Source organism: Tachysurus vachellii, chromosome 2, assembly GCF_030014155.1.
Source record: "Tachysurus vachellii isolate PV-2020 chromosome 2, HZAU_Pvac_v1, whole genome shotgun sequence".
NCBI classification, from domain to species: Eukaryota; Metazoa; Chordata; class Actinopteri; order Siluriformes; family Bagridae; genus Tachysurus; species Tachysurus vachellii.
The window spans coordinates 18,160,905-18,186,328 of NC_083461.1; the positions used below are offsets into that span (position 1 = coordinate 18,160,905).

Genomic DNA, 25,424 nt, shown 5'->3' on the forward strand with positions numbered 1-25,424 from the left:
GCCTCCACAAGTAAGCATTCCTGGCTTGATGAAAATAACAACTATGATCATTTCTGTAAAGTCATTTGTGTATCCCGTATGATTAGTATGTCACCATTGGTACAGTATGGCATACTGCTAATCACAACAAAGCTGCATTTCACTGTCCCAGAAAAAGCAGTAGAAAATTGCTCAGATTGATTCAATTAATTAGATTTTATAAGAATTATTATTGAACTGGGTTGAAAAATCAATAACAAATCCTGAGACAACCTGTCAATCAGAGCTCAGATTTTCTAGAGCTGGAATGAGCAATAATGTCTGTAAACATCCAGGATGGCACATTCAATTCCAATCTATTAATGAATGGTATACATCATATACGATTAGAATTTAGAAACGCTGATGTAAATCAACAAAACACATCAATGGTATGTACACAGCTAATAAATCAAATAAAGACATATGAGCCTGTAAGAAACATTAACTTAAATTAAAATAAAACTTCATATACATTCTGAGTAAGACTGCATTACGACATAAACTATACACAGCATACGGTGTAGCATATAGTATAGTAGTATATAATATAGTATATAACATTTATATTAAATAAATGTAAAATAAATTTAATTTAATCACTGACCACCTGACCACCAAACATACATTATTTGGCAGATACCCTTACAAGATCAACTTACATACATCTCATTATACAACTTAACAGTTGAGTGCCTTGCTTAAGGACCCAGAAAGAGAAGGTTAGTATTGGTGTGACCAGAACTTATCTTTTGAGCAATAGGTCAAGGCCCTGAACACTGAGCTACCAATTCCCACCCAGCATTTGGCAGACGCCCTTATCCAGAGCGACGTACAGAAGTGCTTAAATCTCTATTGTTGGACAAATTAATGCTGGTTCACTAGGTTACATACTTAAGATACCACGAGTTTAAAACATTGTTCAAAGTTACAATGGAAAAGTTTCAAAGTTTTTTTTTTTTTTTTTTTTTTTTTTTTTAATGCAAAAAATAGGGAAAGAAGTGCTAGTTGAAGTGTTTCATGAATAAGTAGGTCTTCAGCCATCGTTTGAAAATAGCCAGTGATTCAGCTGTCTGGACCCCTAGGGGAAGTTCATTCCACCACCTTGTTGCCAGAACAGAAAAGAGTCTTGTAGTATACTTGACTCTTACCCTTTTTGTATTTTTTGTGTTGTCTTGTAACTTTTGTCTTTTGTTCTGCACTGTCTTGTCCTGCACTGTTTGCACCAGGTTGCACAGTTGCACTTTATGTGGCTAGGACTACGTATTAAGTCCTTAGCCCTGTCTTTGTTTTATGTAGCACCACAATCTTGGAGAAACGTTGTCTCAGTTCACTATGTACCGTACTGCAACAGCTATATATGGTTGAAATGACAGTAAAAGCTTCTTGACTCTTGACTCTTGACTCTTGAGCTTATCATAACATTAAAGTGAGGATTAAATCTGGGACATATGGGTATGATGTTCAGGTGTTCACAACAGTTTGACATATAATCTATACAGACTGTTACTGTAATTAAAACAGTCAATACTGTAGTTGTTCTATATAGAAATATACATTTTGAGTAACTGTTAAAAGAAAATATGTTGCAAGTATTTTTACATCATTTTACTTTGACTTGAGTTGCATTTTTTAATATTTTTGACTTATTTTTTAGAAATGTCAAAAAAAAAGTAGGCATGCAAGTTGGATGTGCCTCATATGAATTTTCTCATATGTGTTAAAAATCAAGTATTTGCCTTTAAGTGTTTTTGCAGCTTTTCAGTCGGTAAAGAAAGCACATCTGTCCTGTACAAATCACCAGTCGCTACAGAAATACTGCAAATGCAGTGTAGCAGAGCCACCCTGCAGAGTGACGAGGACGTGGTTTCACACTGAACAAGTCAATTCAATTCAACAACCTTTCTCTGTGGATGACTTGTATGTTTAGGTTGAACACAGACTAGAAGTACCTTCCAATAAACACTCTTCGAGGTCATGTGGGAACAAGCACTACAGATAAATTCCTGTTATCCAGCGAAGACCCTGATAAGATGCACTTTATCCTCATTAAGCAAACATGAGGTATATTACGATGTGTGGTCTAACAACCAACTGGTTAACACCAACCAAAACACGGACTTGGTCTTTCCCCATCTGGAGGGGAAATGTGCTCCTTGACAGCACATTTCAACCAAGTAGTATAAAATTATTTGGTTCACTGCACAACACGTGAAGATAAATATTAGCCCATGTGATGAGATACCCTTGTTTTATGCCTGGGTAGCCTGCTGGGGGGTATGTTATTTTCTGCCTGGAAGGTTGAGACAGAGACAGGAGATTGACATATTAAAGGCCAAAGGTTAGACGAGCAGATCCAGGTTAAGAAAGTGGGCTGTCTTTCAGTGGGAGAGCCCATAAATATATGGGCTTATATAGTAGGCACAGGAATTACCTTTAAAATCTGGTTTTTACTCATTACATCCAAGGTTCATGGTGTAATAGGTTGTGCATCAGTGAAACATCTTACAGAGTATTTACATCTGAGTCTCTGGAATCTTATATCCAACTTCTGTACAAGAACATCTGATATAAAACACTCCTCACTTCTAATCCAATCATAATTTAAATTCTCTGTCTCACACACATAGACACACACATATTTTCAGCAAGCGTGCGTATCCCTCAGCTGATATTTGAACCCCACCTATACCTAGGTAGTTTATTTCTGAGCAGCTGGAAAGTGACTGCTGTTTCACTGTTCAGCGTCTTTTTGACATTTTCACAATACACGATCTTGCTAATCCAGCACAGGCTACACTGTAAAACTGGGCCAAAATACTTTACTTTAGGCTCATGAGACTACAATGACAATGACTTACACATCAAACATGATCCTCAACATACACAGTAGTCCTTAGACTAAACAGTGATGAGTGTTACATGTAGTTCAGAGACATCTGATCAAAACATACGCAAACATTCCTTTCCATACATAAATCAAACTAGAAAAACAGATCATAGTTTACCTGACAGAAACCAGTCAATTTTATTCCCCCAGAGCGAAGAAAAGAGAGATCTTGAATCCTTCGCATGTTATTTTTGATACCTGCTCTTATCTAAGTATTAGTCATGGCTTCAGATTAAGCAAAATTAAGCTTGGAGAAAGTTAAAGTGTATTTAAAGTGGTCAGGTTTTAAGCATGCGTAAATTTCGATCTCAATTTAACTAATAACAGGGATAACATTAGCATGAATCTGAAGTGATGCGAGAGCTCCACGTGCCCTCACATGGCTAACATTCAGGCACGTTTCTCTTTTCAGACAACACCCTGAATTCATTTGAAAGCACTCTATCCAACTGAACAAAACACAATCCAGATTAAGTATGGATACTCAGAGTTCGGGTCCAGCATAATCATAAATTGTGTTACAGATTCCAGGTACAATTCCTCTTGCCAACACAACTGATCCCTTACTCAGTGACACCAAAGAAAATACGCTATTATTTCACTTATAATTTTGTCCCTAGCACTATCTAATATGATCCTAGTGCAGTTTTAACGTGAATTCCTTTGGCGTTTCATCTACCTGTTTAACCCCCAAAATCCAGGCTTCAAGGCTGAAGAAAATGCAGTGTTTGTTCACACCTGAATATTCTGTTTTATCATCATTTCATTATCATACACGTTTAAACCTGGATCTGACAAAATTGGCTGTACACATTGAAAAAATAAAAGACCTCAGAGGAACTTGAAAAAGCATAACCCAGATGTTAAGGGATCTAAACAATGCCTTACAAAAAAAAAAAAAGAAAGAAAAGAAAAGAAAGAAAAGAGCTCTCTTGTACATTCCCGAAAGTGGACAAATCTTCCGATCTTTTGGCTTTTTCTCAGGAGACTCTTTGGGTGCTCCATTTGGGAGTGTTTACCTGTGGCCGTAGTCATCGCTCTAAGGCAAAGGCAGCAGCGACAGTAAGCAAAGAATGGTCATTAAAGCAATGTTGTAACGGAGACCAGTGGGTTTTAGACAGATAAGAGGCAGCTGTTTCGGCTGCTTCAGGCTTTTCAGCCTGCTCATGGCCTTTGCTTGCCTTCATTGCTCTGTCTTTCACTCATCTCAGTTTCTTTCTTTCTTTCTTAGGCTAACCTTAACTCTGTCTAAGCACTAACCCTCAATCTTAACTTGCTGATTCTGTCCCTTCTATTACTGTCGCTCTGTGTATTTCCTCTCTCTCTCAGTTTGTCTCTGCCTCTCTGTCTCTCACTCTTCAGTCCTGCTGGCTCCACTCAGGACTCGACAGACTGCGGCTCCTCCTCTGACCGTCTGCGTGTGTGAGACGCTGTCTGTCTGATGTGCTCTGAGATACAGCCAAGAGCAAGACAAGCTCCACTCCTTCGCTCCGCAATTTTTTCAGCTCTGCCTTCAGACTGTCTAAATCTGTAGTGACAGAGATAGTTACATTACATCGACCAGTGTACATCACTGCACAGTGTACAACAAAAAGCCATTGATCACAGAACATGAAACAGGTGGGTGTCTGTTTGCAGTCCTAAACAAATCTATGTCCTCTGACTTTCTGAAACAATGAGAACGTTATAGAAACATCGATGATTTCTACAGATCCATAAAGCGATGTGTCTGATAGTCCTTATACAATGTTAGAAAATCGTTTATTGTGTAGACACAGAAGAACAAAATCAAACCAATGAATTTGTAGATTCACATAAATTTTCGAAGCTTATTTTTTTTTCTTCAAAAAATCTAACTGATAAATGAATCAACACGTGTACAGTATTGGTTATAATAAAACTCAAATTCAAATGTTAACAATACTGTCAAAGCAAAAGTTTTTAATAAAACCTCATTTTGGGGTGCCAATAAACACATCGCTGAGGATGGTGATATTACTGATGAATTCAGTATGGTGTTAGCCACAGGTTTCCAAGAAGCACTTAAAACTCCAGAGGTCATAAAGCTATATTACACCAGAGCCATAACATATCTTATGGCTGAATTCTATGCTATGAAACCCGTGTGCGTCTGCTCAGGCAGATACTATATGATTGTAAACAGTCATTTATCATCAACCCAGAACTGTGATTCATGTCTCGAGGTGTCACACTGAGCCACTCTTGAGGAGTCTGCTCAGATGAAACATGTCTCCTCTAGAGACGCGAGGCCCAATTAAAGGGAGGGATTAGGACAGGGCTCAGTGACCCTCTGAGGAATTTCACAAGGATGCTCAGACTCGGCCGCTGCCACAACCTCCCTTTAAGCACTTTCACCTGCTAATTAAGCCTTCCAAGCTCCAGTCAAGGAGAACTGTGTGCAGCCAGGCGCTCTTTTCGCCAGAAAACAGCCCGCTTACAGCTCAAGATGTACTAATGTAAATATTTGACCGTGCTTGTATATTGGACTGTTGAGCGTTACGTGTGGCGGAGGGAGTGGACAGATTGTTTGGGTGCCATTAGCGAGTTTAAGCCCTTGGATTCATTTAAAATCTAAAGTGTTTTAAAACGATGAGCCAGTGCTGAGACTCTAAAAAAAGCTTTGAAAAACAGACATGAGGAACACAGAAGTGTGAGCCGAGCTCACAAATGACACTCCTTCAGTGTTTCTCTGATATTCCAATCCATTCTGAGGAAACCTGCAAATTGTAAACAGTTAAACAAAGGACAGATGCGTTAGAATGCAAGCGTTTACACAATTTTCAGCACAAGACAGTTATTGTAGCTACTATATCTCTTAGATTTCCCCTCAAAATTGTTATATACGTGGTCTATGCTCCCGCTACTCTGCTGTGTGTTGCTTGGAGTGTTGCCGTGGGTCTACAGGGACAGTTGAAGTGTTTCCACTACCAAAGCAGAGCAAATTATCCGCCCTGACATTTGTTTAGGATTGTGGAAGCTGGAGGAAAGGCTGTCAGCATACTGAGTGGAGATTTCTTCTCTTTAGATAAGATAAAATACACAAACACATAGATTGAGTTTAAGTACAGTATTTTTTATTTTTGTATTGCTGTCTGTAGGAACATGTTAGAAGGGTGAATAACAGCCATACTACTTTAAAAGTTCAATTTATCCCAGATGGGAGGATAGTGTGCACCTCCTACATTTAAGAGCAGATGTGAATATGAAGAGGAATGCTTGGTTAAGGAAGTGGAACATCTTCATTCCTGGCATTGACACCTGCTGATCTCCAGGGGTGTATGTGTTTTGGTGTGTGTGTTTGTGTGTGTGTGTGTGGTGGGCTTGCATGCTGCTGAACAGTAGGGGCAGCCCTGTCCCATGCTGACGGAGAACTCACTAGTGAGCTGGAGGAGGGCTCAGCACGCACTTTCCTCCAGTTTAAGACCCTCCCAGCAGCACAGTCCTATCAGTTTCTCTCTCATGTATTGGAGCCCCCACTGCTATATGGAACCGTAGCCACTCTGAAGAGTCGAGCAGGCTGGTTGACACTCAGTGGTCGTCTTGCGCTCAGCATTTAGATGTGTACAAATTTGACACTTCTGTGCTCACTTGTTTGGGGCCACCCTGTTGATGACGTTTCTCTCCAACGGGACTGAAGTTAGCAAACTGCTCTGTTAATGTGCTGACACTGGAATCTTACTGTGACCAGAATGACCCTGCTGGGCTCCGAACACTCGGTACTGATTCGCAGCAAATTTAGATCAGGTAAGATATTCCCTGTCCATCTTTTATCGAATACTTTGTTTGGATTTTTAAAAAAAAAAAAAAAAAAACATTTGTAAATATGAATTACTTAAAACCACTTAAATTATTTATGTTGGTATTGTTTGAAAACAGAATCGTAAAGAATGATAGTGATGATTTTGTGAAACAAGTCACTCTGTAAACTATGCGATTTTATGATTTTTGGAGTTGTTTAATAGTAGTTTTAGTGTACAGCACATGTATACATATAGGTGATTGTTAGCTTCCAGTAGCTTGAACTGAAGTGAGACAGAGGTCAAAGGTTATCAGACGACAAAGATGGCAGATTGATATGACCTTACCAGTCTGAAGGGCTAGCTGTAGTGATGCTGAAATGTCCCCCTCATGTTCTTAGCTTAGTTCGGCTGTTTTCTATCATTTTCCGTTCATCTCTCTCTCTGCCTTGCAATCATTCTCAGGAACTGAGAAGCCTCTCTTCTGTGCTAATGTTTATATACAAGTCGTCTCACGGCACTTCTCTCAGACGAATACAGGAATCGTGTCCAGAAATGATCTGTTGTGAACAATACTGCCATCTCTCTGACACAAAAGTTACTGACAAAGGCATAGATGTGTCTGTGACAAATATTAAAACACACTACAGAGACAACTTGTTGACAACCAACAGAAAGATGTTTGCAGTTTTCACTTTGCTTTGAAAGATTTTCAGGATTTCACAGCCTGGAAGAATTTTTTTCTTCCTTACATTTTTTTAATGGCTCACCCAAAATTGCAGGCAAAATTGAGCGTTTCCCTCCTGTTGCTTAGAGCATTGACACAAAGGAAATGACCCCTGAGTCCAGAGGAAATCGAAGATATAAAGCCTCAGGTCCACAAAGTGGCATGGTTAAAAAATGTTGCTTATTTTGACCAGCGCATATTAGTGCTATAATGCTCCACAGATGTTGGTCTGTTTATACAGAGACATAGGTTTTGGCTTCTATATGCACACTTGTTGCCACTATTTTCCCCTGCATGAGTGTGTGTGCGTGAGAGAAAGCAGGGCAGATAGAGATCTGCCAGTGCGTCCCTGGTGGACTTGTTCATATCTTTGATAAACTTCATCAGTGGCTGTAAGGGATGGGCGGAATCACGTAAGTAAATAACTGTGCACATGCTGTGCCAAAAGCTAAGACAGTTAAAGGTGTGCAGTTCAGAAGTGTTGCCCTGCGCAGCTGAGAACTATCCAGTAGCAGTCACGTGACCAATGCAGACACAAAGACGACTGGTTTGTATGCTGTAAGATGTTAAATTGTCCACATCAGCTGATAATATACATGGGTTCGTTTATCAGATTGACGTCTTTGCTTTCATTTTGATTTAACTTTCAAAAATTTCCGGATTCCAAGCCGGTTTTATTATTATTTTTATTACTACACCCACTAACTAATGGAATGGTCATTTGGTTTGAGAGCCAACTTACTATTTGGTCCCTAGTGTGGTTCTGTTTTAGCCAGGCTGGGCCTAGTAAACAAGCTCTAATACCAATGTTAATCGCTTTGCTCATTTGGATTAGGAGCTGCAAAAAGACCCCAAACAGACGTCACTGATTTAGACTGGGTTTAACTGCATCTGCTCATTGTGTGTTTGGCCATGTGTGCGGTATTCTCAAATTACTGACAGCTTAATAAGTCTGTGAGCCTTCTGGTGAGTCAAAGAGAGTTTATCATGTCCTCCCACCATGATCCTTTCCCCCTAACTTGCATAAATAACATAATTATTGCAAGCTACTGCATTACCTTCAGATGCTCCTCTGAGGTTGGGACTTAATTTGACCTTGACTATTCTGTATAGAAATGATAGGGAGTTGGGATACAGAGAATGGAACAAGATGCTGGTGGTAAACAAAACAATGGCAGTCCTGATTAGATGCAACAACCAAACAGCTGGGCCTAGCCATAGCCAAGTGTGCAGTTGCTGGTGTCATGAACTATACAACTGGGATAAGTCAAATACTACAGAAGCACTCTGATCATATGGATACAAATATCTCAGAGCCATCTGTATCATGTCAAGATTACTGCCTTTTTACTATTCACAGAAAGAGCATTTCACTTCAAAGGGCTCAGGATTTGTTTGTTCTTACTCTGATGGAGTCCACGATGTTCTGTACTGGAAAAATGGATTGCTTATTATTCTACAACATGTAAGGGATTATTGTTGATTATTATATACCAGTACAATACCAGTGAAATTTCCCTGGGCATGAACAGCAGGCACAACTGCAAAACTGTTATCGGGTTGAGACAAGGCTTTTTTTTTTTTTTTCATATTCTAGATATATGCCCCGAAGACAACTGGTGCAGCTATTTTAGGCCATTAAGTCAGCTCATATGGTTCTTATTGCTGAGGTTATTTGATCCAGAGCATCTGTGAAGCTGTGATGGTTCTTATAGAGGATAATTATTTAGGGCAATCAAGGGGTTTGGCATTCTTCATCGTGCCTTCCACACCCTCCAACCCTTTTCCCCACTGCTAACATCGCCAAATAGTGTTGACGGTGCCAGAAAGCAATCTCAGACCCATGTTCACAGCCATTTTTCCCTCTTTCCCTTTTTTTTTTATAATTCACCTGTTGCTCTCACTGTAATCCTGTCAGAGTTTATTTGAAATACACCTCTGAAAAAAGAGAAAAACAACAGGTAGAAATGTGTGCGTGAGCCAGATTTCTTCAAACAAACAACTTCATTTTTTTTTCCATTTAAAAAAAAAACTTGTAAAAAAAAACTGAGGTGTCCAAAAAGACTTCCATGTATTATCCACAATGGCACTTGTGAGAACTGCCAGTTCTGGTGCCAAAACTCAGCCAGGTTCCCAAGTGCTGTCCATCTATTTGCCCATTAACAGCCCACTCTTCTGTACTTGGCAGTGTTTCACAGCTTCATCTTGCCCAAAATGTGTTCAGAAGAGAAGCAGATGTGCTGCTCACAGACTGTTTTTGTCTGATAGCAGTGTAAAAAGTGTATGTGATTTCTGCATGTCCTCTACGATTTGATCCATAAGTGCAAATTCCATTTTACAGCAATAGGCTAACATTTCTCAATAGATAATCTTATAATGACTTCTCATGTAGTGACCCACAGTTGACACACTGACAGTCTGCTATGCTGATGTGAGACACGCCACCCAAAACAAAGAAAGCAACAGACCCACAAATATTTCTTATAACAGGATGTAGGTCTATGATAAACACAGCTCCTGGCTTTTAAACAACTCTCCCTACAGTGTGTGGTCCTCGTGGGCGTGATGGCCCGTGAAGAGGAGGGTCATAAATGCAAGAGCTGCTCGTTTAGCCCATTGCTGGTTTGTGTACGTTACCGATTCTCTTCCTCGAGAAAGACACTCTGCTATCTCTGCATGCCTGTAGGGGATGATGTGTTCCCTGCCCAGACAAAGATTTACAGCTCATTCTCTAGTTTTGCTTCATGGATAGTGAATCTCTCTCTCTCTCTGTCTCTCACTCTCTATCTGTCTCTCTATCTGTATCTCTTCTTCTCATTCCCTCCCTTCCTCTACTCACAGTCCTGCAGTTGAGGCTCCAACAAAGGAGGACACGAGAGCAGTTAGCAGACCAGGGCATCATGCCTCGTGAGTAACACTTCTTTTTTCACACTCATCACTACCCACCACCCCCCTCTCTGCTTGCACCATTATACTAAGTGGCGTTTCTGACACGTGTCAGTCTGAAACAAACCAGCTGATTGATCACAAGACATAGGGGAAGTGGTAAAAAAGAAAAGTGAAGCTTACGGTCTAAATGTAGAGAATCACACAGATCAGATGTTAGAACGTGCCTGGCCAGAAGTGTCAGGCTTTTCAGAGGAAGTACAGCAATGTTTGGCATAGATCTTTCTCAGAAGAATGAAAAAAAGGAATGGCTTGTACAAGTGATAAACATCACAGGGCTTTAAATCATATTCCTTCATACACATTCTGTGGTACAGGCTGACTTCAGTGGAATGCTCTTTGTTCAAGAGGCGGACCACAAGCAAGCCAAGTGCACCACCAACATAATGTGGATAGATGTAGCAGCAAAGCATCAATAGGCCTGCTGACACTCATGTTCTGTTCACACATCATTCACTCATAAGGTTAGAAAATCAAGCAGGAGCTATTCATGTGAGAATAGTGACAGTCGATTGACATTAAGGTAAAATAATATGTACCACCTGCCCGGTGGATGGCTCACCTCTGATCTGTATCCCTTTTCTATAGTCCTACTTTTATAACTTATATATGCATAAACACACATGCAGTGCTGTTATGTGTCTGGGTCTCAGCTTGCTCACAGTGTAGTTTGCTCTTGAACTGGTTATATTGAGACATGTTGCGGAATGGTATAGCAGGCAGAAAGGCTCCAGTGGTGAGATAACTAGTGTAAGTGCGCACAGGAAAGGAATCCAGAGGCCTGCCCAGTCCTATCAATCTCTGGGAGACTGCCAAAGATAAATGCCCCTAAAATCATGATTGGCCAGCCTGCAGCCTTTAAAAAGAATTTTCAGCGGCTGTTTATCAATTGATTACAGGCCAGGAGTGAATGAAGCTGGACATGTGCCACTGCTGCCATCGACAAGCTTTTACCAGATGAAACATACATACATATTATGACAACAAATAACAGACCTGGAGCTACTGTATCATGTTATAACATCGCTAAAGACAACTGTATAATGAGTCTATGACTGCAGAATGTCAGTGTTCTTCCAGGTCGGTTCCACCATCTATCGGTTCTCGACATGTGTATTCCAGCCTGCCAATATGCAACTTACCTTAAGAGCTCACGTGAGGCTGAATTGACTAAATCTGTCATATTCTTTTATGGATGGAATATTTCAGCCGTTCTTCTGTTGTCTGGAAGGTTGATGGTCAGTGTGTGTGCCCCAAATATACATCTCTCCAGGAACATCTGGTGTTTATTAGGCACTTGAAAGCAGCAGTCATGACTCTCAAGGCTGTTTGGCGTGTGGCCGGGAGGAGCTTGCAGCCTTTTCATGAGTCTTATTTCACCCTATCTTAAAGAACTGTCCCGGAATATTCCTTTATATTCAGCTAAACTTCCGCAGTCTAAGTTAAAGCCCTAATATTTCTTCACGTTCATTTGACAGAGGAGAAAACATTTAACGCAACATAAACATATAACTACCTGCAGTTTATGCAGAGATGATAAACCATTTTAAAAAAATCTTTTCTGTTCGCAATTACAATGCAATTTTATACAATCAATTTTGCAAAACACATAATACGTTATAGTGGATTACACTGAAAGATAATGATCAAGTGTTATTCCAAACAGAGTAAATGTATGTTCTTTTCATATAATTTCACTACTGGTACACTATAATATTTTTTACTACTGATAATAGGAACTGGGTTATCATCACTATAACTGACATTTCTAGTGTCAGAATTAACAGAAGATTAGCTTTAGAACACACTATATTAAGTGACTGAACATTTGTTCGTTTGTTGCTCTAGTAGATTTTTATAGAACCATTTATTACTAATGGTTAAAAGCACATACAGTCCAAACCATTGGTTTCTTAACCGGAGCCAGGGACCCCTTTTATAATAAACTCCCTTTATTTAATAATTGTGAGCCTTTCTATTCCTGAATTTCCCACCAACGGAAAACATAAGGCCTCAGATGAATTTGGTGCTTAGACCCCTAAATATACTTAATAATGTGGGTTGTGAGCTCCAATACTGTAACAAAATTTTTATTAAATAAAGATCCCTTGGTTGTACATCACTGGTGTAAATAAATGTCACACTTCAGACAGATTAAATCCACTTTATATAACTGCCAATTTAAAATACCTCTACATGGTTTCCTTCTTTACAAGCCAAAGTGGACAAGGAGTCTGGATGATGTCTTAGACCATGGCTTAGCAGAAATCTAACATTTCTAATCTAATCAGCATCATTAGTGCTAGTTAATCAGGAAGGCCTCCAGGAATAGATTTAAACACTTTGACCACTGTTATCACATCCATAGAGCACATCCATTAGATAACGTGGGTGGGAAACAATACATTTATATTGGGAGGTTATCTGTGATGCTTCTTCTCCATCTGTCTACAGAATATATGTGTGTGTGTGTGTGTGTGTGTGTGTGTGTGTGTGTGTGTGTGTGTGTGTGTACAGAATCTAAAGTATACTGGCTTGCCTGAGGATTGCATTGCACAGCAACAATGCATTTAAACATGTTTAATTAACATCAAACAAGAAAAAGCTTTGTCAACAACCCAAATACTTCTGTGAGTTTAATAGAAAGTGATCAGATTAGGCATTGAATCAACAATGTACTGTAACTGTGGACAGCAAAGTTCATCCAGAAGTGGGCAGATGGGACAAGCAGAGCTTATTTATATAGGATTCATTGACGACGAGCACACAGACAGGCCCACTGACAGAGATGGTTAGTTCCTTCTAATTTATTTAGTTCTCTCTCATTTATTTTTCCAGCCCTGAAGAGTCCAGCTGCATTCCACGAACAGAGGAAAAGTCTTGAACGCTCCAAGGTGAGAGCAAAACGCCACTTTATCTTTCTGAGGCAAAACTAAACATGACTCCTTGGCACGTGCCATATCTGCCAGGAGGAACTTGTGTGTTATTTGGAAAATAAATATGGATAATAGAGAAATAGTCTAGTACCGTACACAAGTAAAATGAAAAATGACATTTGGTTAAAAACATCAATTCTTCTGTCCTTCTGGCACTAATTGTTAATATTTTGCAGACTGGAGATTACTTAAAGCATAAAATCCGAAGTAGACCAGAGAAGTCAGAGCTGGTTAACATGCACATTCTACAAGGTAAGACCTTCAGTGCTTTGACAATCACATTGTCCTATGAAATATATATATAAATATGAAAAAGAACCCTACAAAATAAAATGGTTTGTATTGGCTGTAATTCATACAACATTGCATTTGACATGAGATGTATTTTAGACAGCTTGAGCCACATTGATTGATGAGCATCATGGGTGAAGCCTGTCTTGGACAGTCTGACAATAACTGTTTATGCTAGAAACTCGACTATTGCTGCGTGCCGTGTGCATGCAAGTGGAAGGTTTTGGATCTGGATTAATACGTCTTATGATTTCTGTGTTACTATGCAGACTCAGCCAGCGAGTGCCCCGCTCATGACTCGCAGAGCAAACTTAAGCGTGCCCGACTTGCTGACGATCTTAACGAGAAAATCGCCCTGAGACCAGGTCCGCTGGAATTGGTTGAGAAGAACATCATACCCGTAGATTCAACTGTTAAAGAGGTTGCTTTAAAAGGTACCAAAAATTGCTTGGTTGAAGTTGGTTCATCAAATCAAAAGGAAACATGAAGGAAACATTTTCAAGTCATTTTCATGCTCGGAAGATGACTCACTGACCCTAAAAAAACACTCCCACCAAGTGATATTTAGCAAGATTCCTGACAATCCTTCCAAACTTTTCCTCACAAAACACAGCTTGATTTAGGAGGCCATTGGCTCTAGGGCACGAGCGTTAACTCAATGTTGTGTTTACTATGCTGCATAACCACACGTTGTTCACATTCTGCTAAAGCCAGTGTTTTTAGACATTCTCAGAAATAAACATTCTGTTTTCTCCTCTGACTTGTCTGTAAATGTATTGCATAACCCTACCATAAGGCAGATGACTTCAGTTTACATTACCTCTGCGGGAAGACGAGCATGTTTTATTGAGACAAACAGCAGCTGTATTTGGACCCACCCTTTTCTCTGGAGATCAAATGAACGTGGCCTCTCGCTTCTCTGTTTTGACTCGTCATGATTTATGTGGCTCCACCAAGCCACCTACAAAGGTGTCTAAGGGGGGACTGTGCCGCTCTGCAGCTGTCTGCAGTGCTGAGATCCCCATCCTGTAACACTCTCATGACCTACTCTCTGGGTTTGATTATTAAACCTGAAGGCTTTTAAATAAGCAAAGGAGGTCTGAGATTTTACAATAGTCACCGTAGGGTAATTGCAAGCTCTCTGTAATCTGAAAAGTCATCAGTATCTTTATATATACACTCAGATGCAATTTGTCTACTCTTTGAGCAACATTTGTTACCTTTATACACTCATATATTTTTATCAGATGGGTCAGTATGGGATGAACTTAGCTGGTAAAAGTGTATAGGTAGAGGTCAGGCATCTCTAGTTACAGTGTCCAGGCCAGTCTAACACCAACAGGTGGAAGGTAAAAACACTCACATTTTCCTTGGCTTTAGCTGAACAGCAGTTAGGCTTGGGGGAGGGTACACAGAGTTGTGCCCAGCACACTGCAGACAGCGTGTCTGTCATGATTGAAACCAGGGCCCACTCTTTTGGCAGGTCACATGTTTAGATACTGAACAAGTCGCACAATCGTTAACACACACACACACACACACACACACACACACCATTTCCCATCTCAACACACACTGGCACTACACGTTGTCCCTCTCGTAGCCGTTAGGCTGACCTCTGCTGATAGGACAAGGCTGCTCAGTACTATCAAGGCCCCCCTTTAGAATGAAGTGGTCCTGTCAGCCTACTCCCTCCACATCATGGCAAAAGTTAGGCGTAAGTGGAAAAACAAATAGCACTATTCAACAAAGGCCAGGATCAATTCTGCAGCAGAAATGCACAGTTTTGAGGTCCCCTCACTGCACATGTACATGACTGGTGTGCACACGGCAAAAGAAATTCCAAGATATATATACAAATGCTAGCATCATTCTTTTAGTAAATGTGTTAACCAGTCTGTTTGTTTTCTATGAGTCAGAAGGTCAATCTAAGAGTGAATCAACTGTTTCTCTTCTTTTATTTGCTTGACTGTTGGATTGGCTTCACAGTTTTATCTCAGTTCCTAGGAGTTGCAGTGTTTTTATATAGTTTTATCCATTTGTTATGCCTTCAGTGAATAATGCGAAGTTTCCAAAGCAAGAGGACTCATATGCATTTGAGGAGGACAGCAGCAGTGAGAGCCTGTCTCCTGAACAGCCCCTTAGTGACGAGTCCCAGAGCTCAGCTGGACCTTTGGCAGAGAGCAAGGCATGTGGTGGCATTCCATCCCCATCACTGACCGCAGGCCTCACACAGGTGATAACCTAAATTGACATACAATAATACACACTACCCAATCTATAGTGACTAAACTTTTGGGTTACTAGAAGACTGCAAATCCACAGGATTACACAAAATACAGCTTTGAGAAATCTGCCCTCTGTGGCAGTGGTTTAAATTGCAGGGTCCTTCTTAATTTGTTATCAGTGTATAAAGTGTATAAGGCTTACAGTGATTACATGCCCCCAGAAACTGACAACAATATAATGGCTTTTACATATTAACTGGTATGGCTTAACAGACACAATTTTCCCCTATAAGACTCAAGAGGCATATTTGAATTAGATGCTACCAATTCTCTTGCTAAGTGTCACACTTTATTGTTAAGGGGTCACAAACCAGAGAATCAACTGTTCAAAACCAAGAAGAAGGTCCACCTGTGACAAACAACCAGACAGGTCCACCCATTCCTGTCCCTGCAATAATAAAGGTAAGGCATGCATTTTCTCCAAATATCATCTGCAAATAGTAGTTATAAAGAATTATACCAGCAGCTGGTACATTACAGTAGCTGGAGAAATATATTGTTATTACCTCCAAATGAATGCAAAGACATGTACAATCATTTAATATAGACATTATTTAATTTGTCATTTCTATGTATCCATTAAGTAACCCAATGTTAAACACCTCAATATATATTAATTTCCGCCTGGTGACCATGAAATAGTCCAAAACGTCAGACAAGAATCGTCATAAGAAGCCCAAAGATGTTAAGCCAAAGGTGAAGAAGCTGAAGTACCACCAATACATTCCGCCAGACCAGAAAGCAGAAAAATCTCCTCCTCCAATGGACTCAGCCTATGCCCGGCTACTACAGCAGCAGCAGCTCTTCCTGCAACTGCAGATTCTCAGCCAGCAGAAGCACACGCAGCAGAATCACTCACACCAGCCCCAGTGTCCACAAAGCCAGAGCTTTAGCTATCAGCCTGTACAGCAGCATCTGTCAACCAAGTAAGTCAGATATATTTCAGATTTAGTTCGGATATTCCAAATGCAGTCATATTACTTAGGACAAAACTGTTATCTGAGCTGTCTCTGTGGATATCCTTCAGGCACACAAGTGAACAGCAAACACCATGCAGTTCCAGTGCTGCCACAAGTACAGAAAGCAGCAGTTGTTCATCTCCTGTAAAGACCACATACTGCAACACATCCAACATGACTCCAATCAGACCAGGGCCACTGCCTGCTAACCTTGATGATCTAAAGGTACTAAATGCACTTATCTGAAGAAATCTCTCTCAAGTGATAGTCTTTTGCAAATCTACATACAGTATCTGCATATATTAATATACTATACAGTTGTAGTCTGTTTAGATCTAGTAAGAGAAGTAAAGACCTTGGATCATCACTTGTATTAAGTACAGTTTGCCTATTTTGTTCTGGTAACAGGTTTCTGAGCTTCGACAGCAACTGAGAATACGAGGTCTCCCAGTGTCAGGCACAAAAACTGCCCTCATAGAAAGGCTGAGGCCCTATAAAGACTCTAGCTCCACTTCTCCCTCCAGCTCTGGAGATATCACTACTGTGACCTTCCCGGTGACCCCCACTGGCTTGCTCACCTCCTACCAATCCCCAAGTTCTTCTGGTACAATGTCCCATGTAGGGGGATATTACCCATTCTGCAGTACAACATCCACCCCACCCATCTCTCCTGCTTCCTCTGAGCTGTCTGTAAGTGGTTCTCTTCCTGATAGTTTTAGCGATGTCACTATGTCCTCTCCGCAGTTTGGCCTGCAGCCATCACCAACTCAACTGAGTGCAGAAGACAACCAGAACTTAGGTAACTGCCTGCATGGTGAACCAGGCCTGGACACTGAGAAGGACAAGATGTTGGTGGAGAAGCAGAAGGTGATTGAGGAGTTGACCTGGAAATTACACCAGGAACAAAGGCAGGTGGAGGAGCTACGGATGCAATTACATAAACGGAAGCACAGCCATGGCCTACAGGATCCAGTGCATTTGCAGCCACCTAACCAGATGCAGCACTACTTTGGTGTGTCTATCAAACAGGAGCACGTGGCCTCAAGCTGTCCAATGGCCTCCAAGCAGCAAAAGAATGGACCCCCAAACAGCTGCATTGAGCCAGTGGGACATTGTGGTCTAGGTGGTGGACTACGGAGCCTGGACATCTCCTCTAGAAGTCCTTCTGGTCTCCCTGCCTATCTAAGCCCGCAGTGCTCTCCTCAAGACTCACCAGTGACCAAGAACTCAAGCAGCCCACAACCCAACAGCCTGCCTGCCTCTCCTAGTCATTCATTTCTGCTCACACCTCCCTTGGGTAGGGACAGCTGCCCTCACAGTGGAGCCAGACCACATCCAATGCAGGTACACAGATGCTTACAAGAGCTATAATTGTTTTATGATGTAGGGCTTCAGTCTTTTTCATCAAGGAACGTAACTGTTCATTCACTTTATATTCATCAATGGCATGTAACTATTAGAACTTGTAAGGCTCTGAAATAAATCTAACAAAATATTGCCCGTTATCACAGCTCCAGCAGAAGAATGTTGCTCAGTCAGTGAGTTGCACCTATTCACCTGACCAGAGAAGTATGCAGCCATTGTACCCAGGCAATGAGAATAACCTAAACCCCAGAGGGTCTTCTAAGGCCAAAACTCCAAACATGCAGCAAAAGGTTTGTAAGGAGATGAGATTAGTCCACCTCATCCCACATTCTTAACTGTATTCATGCACAAAATCTATCTAGAAAAGCCGTAACACACAAACTGAAGGTTCTTCTCATTTTCCTTCTAATTGTGGCCACAAAACCAGTCCTCCTAGAGTTATAATAATAATAAAAAATAAATAAATAAATAAATATATAATGTTATTATATACATTTTACACACACACACACACGTATACACATATCTATATTATGTGTCCACAATCATCATAAATGAATATACTGGTCACATGCTTTCATCAGCCTTTTATTCACTGAACTGAATAAACATTATTAGTCACATGTTTCTCAAAGTGCATGAATTTGATCATGTGGTCATTTCACATGCCAAACTTGCACAAGATTGTAGGACAAATCAAAGCTACCTGCTATTATATAATGTAGACAGATGATTCCAAGACAGATAGTGAGGAAAGAAATGAACAGTCCTTTTACCCCTTCTCAAGGCCAAACACGTACAATGCCTGCTAAACACAAGCGTGATCTATGAAAACTTCTCAGCCTTTTCTGGTCCCTCTTCCACATCTGAAGTATAACATTTCACCCTATCTCCTCATATAGATGGCAATATTACACTCTCCCAGGCACATTGGCCAAAAGTGCGCCACCTCCACCACTACCTTCTGTAGCTCAGATCCTACTGCATCTGCCATTAAACAGCCCCCATGCTATGAGGATGCAGTGAAGCAGGTAAAGGAGTCCCAATACCAGCCAAGCCTCATGCCTTCCACCATCCCTCCAGCTTCTGGCATTGCTTATACACACATAAATCTCAAACACAGTCTCACTTCTATGCCACCCTCACAATGCACACTTCTCTGCTTTCACAATGCATGATTAGCACCCTAAATACTCAAAAAGTTGTGCTGATTAGAGAGCCTGCCGGATATTTGCCTAGAAATAACACTCAAGTGAAATTACACCCAAAAAGGTGTTTAATTAAATTGGATCTTTATATATAATGTGTACTGGGATTTGAAACGAAAGAGTTGATTCAGTCTGTTTTCAGGCTTTAACCAGCAAGTAAGCAAGTTGGAAAAGCATACTGGTTCTACAAGTTTAGTTTCTATCAGCACATTAGTGCTGACATAAGAGATAAATTGAAAATTTTTGGGTGAAATTCCCATCATTGAGCATTAAACAGCAGTGTCAGTACTGCGGGATAAGCCAGTATGTATAGTAAAGAAATCTTGCTGCAATATTTTTGTCATGAGAAATAAACAAGCTGTACTGTATTTTACAGTTTCAGTGGCTTAGCATAATTGTTGTGTCCAACTGTGGCAGGAACAATTTGTAAGTTTAAAATAACTACAACCCAAATGCAAAGTGGCATATTACAAAATATGAAACTAAATATTTGTATGATAATTGAGTTACATGAATGCACTCTCTTGTTACAGCAGATGACCAGAAGTCAGCAAATGGACGAACTCCTTGATGTCCTTATTGAAAGTGGAGGTGAGTAGAAATGTATGAAAGTAGCACGCCCCTTCTAGACCCCTGCCCCTGTTCCTTAATCTAACCAGTTTTGATAAACGCTGTAATGTCCTTCCCCTCTTCCTGCACTGCCCATCTCCCTCACCCCCACCCACCCTTCAAGAAATTCCAGCTAACGCCAAAGAAGAGAGGTCCCCTGTAACCAAAGTTGTACCTCACCTTACAGTTTCACCCAGCAATGCTGCCACCAGTACCACGTCCATGCCAAAGTTTCACCGCCACTACAGCCACATTTCTCCCGCTGAGGTGCCATATGAACATGCTACAGGGCACAGCGAGTGCCAACTGGAGGTGCTTCTAAGCCCCGTAAGTCGCCATGGTGACATCATCCCTGTCAAGATGGGCACTGACGAGGGTCAGCTTGAGGACATAGGAGACTCCTACCCAGGTCATCAACATGACAAGTTGCTCAGCAGCAGGGACATGATGGACACGCCTCTGTCCCCCATGGCCACCAAGGTCTCACCAGTGCCCACAGATGGCCAAGGGCTTGGCATGACATTCTCTGAGTCACCATGGGAAACCATGGAGTGGTTGGACTTAACTCCTCCCAGCTCAGCCACAGCATTCAGCAGCAGCATCACTCCATCAGCACCTAGTATTTTCAACACAGAGTTCCTGGATGTGAGTGACATTGGACTGAACTCAGCTATGGACCTGCATCTTGAGCACTGGTGAAGCTGTCCAGGAAGCTCCATTAGATAAAACAAACAGCTAGGTATATAATGAGCAGTAACACAAAGCACTTCTCATCCAAATTTTTTAATGATGTGGTTTTCCACGAGACGCACAGACAACAACTACAGACTGACCTGTTAAAATATCAGTCGACATGTTCTTCCTATAGTTAAAAACTACTTTTAAACTCAGTTTAAAAAAAAGAAGCAGCTTGTACAGGTCCAAAACTTGAAAATCCTTTGGACTTTATATAGTGGGAAAGAATTACTGGAAATAATAGAAACCAAATGAACCAAATAAATTCAAACTAAACATCTAAAATAAATTCAACAGCATTCGCAAATCCATTTGTAAATATTACACTACTGCGTCAAAAGTCTTTCCTGCATGTGGTGTGTGGCGAAACACTTCTAAAGTGTTCACAAAAAAAAAAAAAAAATCACCACCTCATGTATTGTAATATGCTATTGTAAATATTCATTAATGCTCACACTGCACCTTGAGTAGTATAGTACTTTGTCACATTTGGCTTGACATATATTTTCGGACAGCATGTAATTGTTCTATGTTCTATCATTTTGATATTTTCTGTATCCATCCCAATTTTATTTTTATTTTATTATTTTTTTTTCAAAACATTTTAATTTATTTAAACAGCTTAGATACAATGTAGTTGTATCAGAACATATCTTTATCTATAATGTGAGAGTATGCTTCAGTTGCAAGTCCTTGGATTAAATACAGACAATAAACAAACATGCTAATATTACAGTTGACGGATTTAGGTCAGAACTTAACAATGAAACAGGCCACCGTTAATTTTTATTCCCTTAAAGGTGGGGTGCACGATGTTTGAAAAATGCTTCAGAAAACTGAGTCGGGCCGACTAACAAAACAAACGTGTAGCCAATTAGCAGAAAGGGGCGTGTCTTCTCAATATGCGGCGGAGAGAGTGTTCAGTGCGCATGTGTAACATTACCCGAAAGCGATTGAAACATTGACATGGCATGGTTGAACGTCGTCTTCCGCGTGAAACAAAGCTAAACTTTTCATGGTACAACACACAGTACTACAAATACACATTTGTATTACCATAGTATTACTCATTGAGTTCATTTATTGATAAAAATATCCCCTCGGCCAGCTGCCCCAGCAGGTTCTGCCATAGTAGTTGCCTGGGTTATGTATGTATGTGTGGGGCGGAGCTATCAATACATTTTGGGTTAGGGGCGTGTTTGTTTTGGTGATTTCAAATTTCAACATTGGCTTTCAAACATTGTGCACCCCACCTTTAATAAAAGACTACATATAAAACTTTATAGGCATGTGGTACACATCTTCAACATGCTTTTCCTATGTAAAAATATATAGGCCTAAGATTTACATTTCACTCACTGCTTGCCCCTATATGAAAGATTCCATCTTCGATGGCGGTTTGTAATATGACTAATAATATTGACGCGTGACCCATTTGCTATCTTGGAAGACGTCACATCTCAGATGTATTTATTTGGAAATTTGGACATTTGCATACATGTATTTATACAGAAGATATTTATGAGACATTCCTTTGTTTAGGAACAGGATAGAGGAAATGCATATAGCCACAGAAGAGATTAATGAAATTCATGGTTGTTCTAGTAAAACCTGACTCCCCAGCTTTATTTTTATACAGAATTGTAAAACAAGCCGTTTTATTCTCAGATGCATTTTGTGTGTGTCATAAAAATGGCCCAAACATAAATACATTTAATAAAAGGTAATATCCTGAAAAGACACTATTACGGACAGTTTCAAACGACACACTTGAACGTAATACTTTAAAGTCATACAACTGGGGAAATACAGTTACACAAAATGCTTTGATGCATATGTTGGCAATAAAATGGAGGTTGGAAAGGCACAAAAACTTTTCTAAAATAATTTTAGAATATAGACATACAGTGTAATTTTATAATATTGCATTATTTTTTTATTTTTGACAATTCACCTGAGAATTCAACTGCAAATCATGGTTAAAATATTCCAGTCAGGTTTAGATACTCTACAACCAGACATAAATACACTATAGATGAAAGTGTTAATGTGGTTTTTTGTTTTCTTTCATTCCCTTTCTTTGCTTCTCCATGGTTAAGTCAGTGACGTAGCAAGTCAGGCTAAATGTTCAGATTGCACTAACAGCACTGTTTGAGCTATTCTTGGTTCAGATTTTTGTACTTACTTTGTGTAACTAAAAGCTGAAATTCAATTTCTAAGTAAGCAATTCACTGACAAATGAACTTTTTTTTTTTTTTTTTAAACCAGAACAGTGTTAATGAAAGAGGATCTTTCTTTTCTTCCCAGAATGAAGTGTATTATACTGTGTATTGTTTTACTGTGAACATTTGCACCCACAGCAGGGCTGCCAGATAAGAGACCTGTGGACATTTTTCTTTTTATGAATTCAACAGTATTTTACGTGTGCACAAAATAATAATAATAATAATAATAATAATAATAATGCATCTTAATGTATTGTTAAACCTTGGTGTCTGATTAGTGAATGAGGAGAAAAATTGAGTTTAACAATTTAAACTGTGAACAGAGCAGATTTGTGTGTCCTACAAAACAATCGAATGGAATTGATCATATTTAGATCGATGGAGAATTTAAGCCACCATCATACGTTCTCAATTCCCACACCAGTGAAGCATTTATTTTGTAAACACTGCACACTATCCTCAGAGTCCACCTCTTTTTTAATCATGTAAACTGTTTATATGTTTGAATGGAAATGACCAGCATGACGATCAGAGCATTCACTCTGCGGCCTTGCGTCTAGTGCATTTAACCCGAATATAGAACATCTGTAGTAGATGTTGTTTAATGACTTCGACACAGATCATTCTATACAGAAGAGGTTTTGAGAGACCAAACTTTGGAATAGAAGATTGTAATGAATATATATTGGATTTATAAATATATGTCCATACATTTGTGTTGTCTGGAGAATTGTATCACTAAGGAATTCTTTTTCTTTTTTAACCCTGAACAAATTCATAACTAGACAAAGCACACACCTTTTTTTTTTTGGTCTGTTGTGCTGGATTAAATAACATTTAATGGCACGTTATGCTTCAATCCCAGTCTTACCCCACACTACTCCTAGCCAACCAGATAGGAGAGAATTCCTTCATTCCGTAGCATCCGTCCAGTACACGACTGCTCTGTCTTTCAGAAGAAAACAAATCTGTGTTGTTTTTGTCTTCATTTTTTTTCTCCTGAGGAAGAAATATTTAGATGTGACAAAAAGCTTTTGTACTGCTTGGCCACTGAACAGCTTTACAATGTAAACCGTCTCAGTATGTCTCCACCACTGTACTATTAAAACTTCAATAAACACCAGCAAATTCAAAATTTCCAAAAGAATGAACTTCCTGAGTAATTTTCTTCTTCTTTTTTTTAATCCTGTTGGTGTTTCAGTGAAGACACATTTTTACAAATCTAAATTTGTCATCTCATCTAAAGTCATCTCAATTCAATTTTATTCATACAGCGCTTTAAACTATGGACATTTTTACAAAGCAGATTAATGGAAAGATATAAATAATGGATATAAAGCTTACGTTTATAAACACATCCTTATAAAGCGAGCCAGAGGCGAAGACGAGGAATGAAAAACTCCATGAGATGACATGAAAACTAAAATCTAGAGAAGAACCAGATTCATCCTCATCTGGGTGACACTGGATAGTGAGATTTCAAAATTACAAATCATTCCACTTCAATACCTGTATACTACATTTACTGTCCACTTTATAATACTTTCATACACTTACTTAAATCAACTCATCATATCACAGCAGCACAATCATGTAGATACGGGCCAAGAGCTGCCGCTAATGTTCACATCAAACATCAGAATATGGAAGGTAAGTGATCTCTAGGACTTGTCTCAGATCCAATCGTGCCTTGGATGTTGGTAGCACACGAGCTGATTTGAGTATTTCAGAAGGGAAACTTTTACTGAGACATAGCTTGAGTTACAATATCCTTACTGGCAGCTTGAACCAATATGGCAACTGACCAATAAGGTTTTTCCATCCACAGAAACGAGGGTGTCATGAGTACTCTAGAACTCTAGAGACTGTTATGTGAAATTCCCAGTTTATCAGCAATTTCTGAAAAAGTCACAAATGTTTTGAAATGAACAAGCTCTTTATCTGTATGCCTTTACCCATGGCAATGCTGCCACATGATTGGCTGATTAAATAACTGTACAATTGTGCAGGTGCACAGATATTCCAAATAAAATGGACAGTGTGGCTTGTTTTAACAGTAAGTCTATTCAAACTAAAGTTATTAGGTGTTCAGTGAGTTTGACCTCAATGCAAAGTGCTGTTAGCAGCTACACAACAAGGCCTAGAACAAAGCAGAACATCAAAACCATCCTCATGTTTCTGCATTGGTACCAACTACAATAACCATATGGTGAATTTTAGTTTGTCCGAGTTAAATAATCCTTAGCATCTTATCAGGATTAAAGGACTCACACACTCTTTTCACACGTGCACACACACTCTTTTCACACGTGCACACACAACTCTCACACACTCACCCGCACACACGCTCTCTAACACGCGCGCACACATCGGCTCTGACATCTCTGGCACACACACACTCTCTCACGCGAGCACACACACTCTCACGCACGCACACACTCTCTCTCACGCGCACACTCTCTCCCGCGC

At 39.9% G+C, this 25,424-nt stretch overlaps 1 protein-coding gene across 9 annotated transcripts in view; it reads left to right on the forward strand.

Annotated features, from left to right (window-relative positions):
- myocd (myocardin) overlaps window positions 1-24,102 on the forward strand; it is a 93,166-nt gene extending 69,064 nt beyond the window's left edge. Inside the window, exons 1-14 of one of the 9 annotated variants that reach the window (XM_060861478.1) lie at window positions 6,375-6,673; window positions 10,235-10,300; window positions 13,178-13,233; window positions 13,452-13,527; window positions 13,836-14,000; window positions 15,621-15,802; window positions 16,155-16,256; window positions 16,497-16,780; window positions 16,882-17,038; window positions 17,222-18,157; window positions 18,325-18,468; window positions 19,081-19,209; window positions 19,920-19,977; window positions 20,120-24,102. In XM_060861478.1, the coding sequence (XP_060717461.1) occupies window positions 6,619-6,673; window positions 10,235-10,300; window positions 13,178-13,233; window positions 13,452-13,527; window positions 13,836-14,000; window positions 15,621-15,802; window positions 16,155-16,256; window positions 16,497-16,780; window positions 16,882-17,038; window positions 17,222-18,157; window positions 18,325-18,468; window positions 19,081-19,209; window positions 19,920-19,977; window positions 20,120-20,694 (2,985 nt within the window). In that variant the 5' untranslated portion in view covers window positions 6,375-6,618 and the 3' untranslated portion in view covers window positions 20,695-24,102. Of the gene's footprint in view, window positions 1-6,374; window positions 6,674-10,234; window positions 10,301-13,177; window positions 13,234-13,451; window positions 13,528-13,835; window positions 14,001-15,620; window positions 15,803-16,154; window positions 16,257-16,496; window positions 16,781-16,881; window positions 17,039-17,221; window positions 18,158-18,324; window positions 18,469-19,080; window positions 19,210-19,919; window positions 19,978-20,119 lie in introns of those variants that run through there. The other 8 variants (XM_060861408.1, XM_060861426.1, XM_060861417.1 and 5 more) reach the window with 8 other exon arrangements.
- Window positions 24,103-25,424: the final 1,322 nt, after the last annotated feature.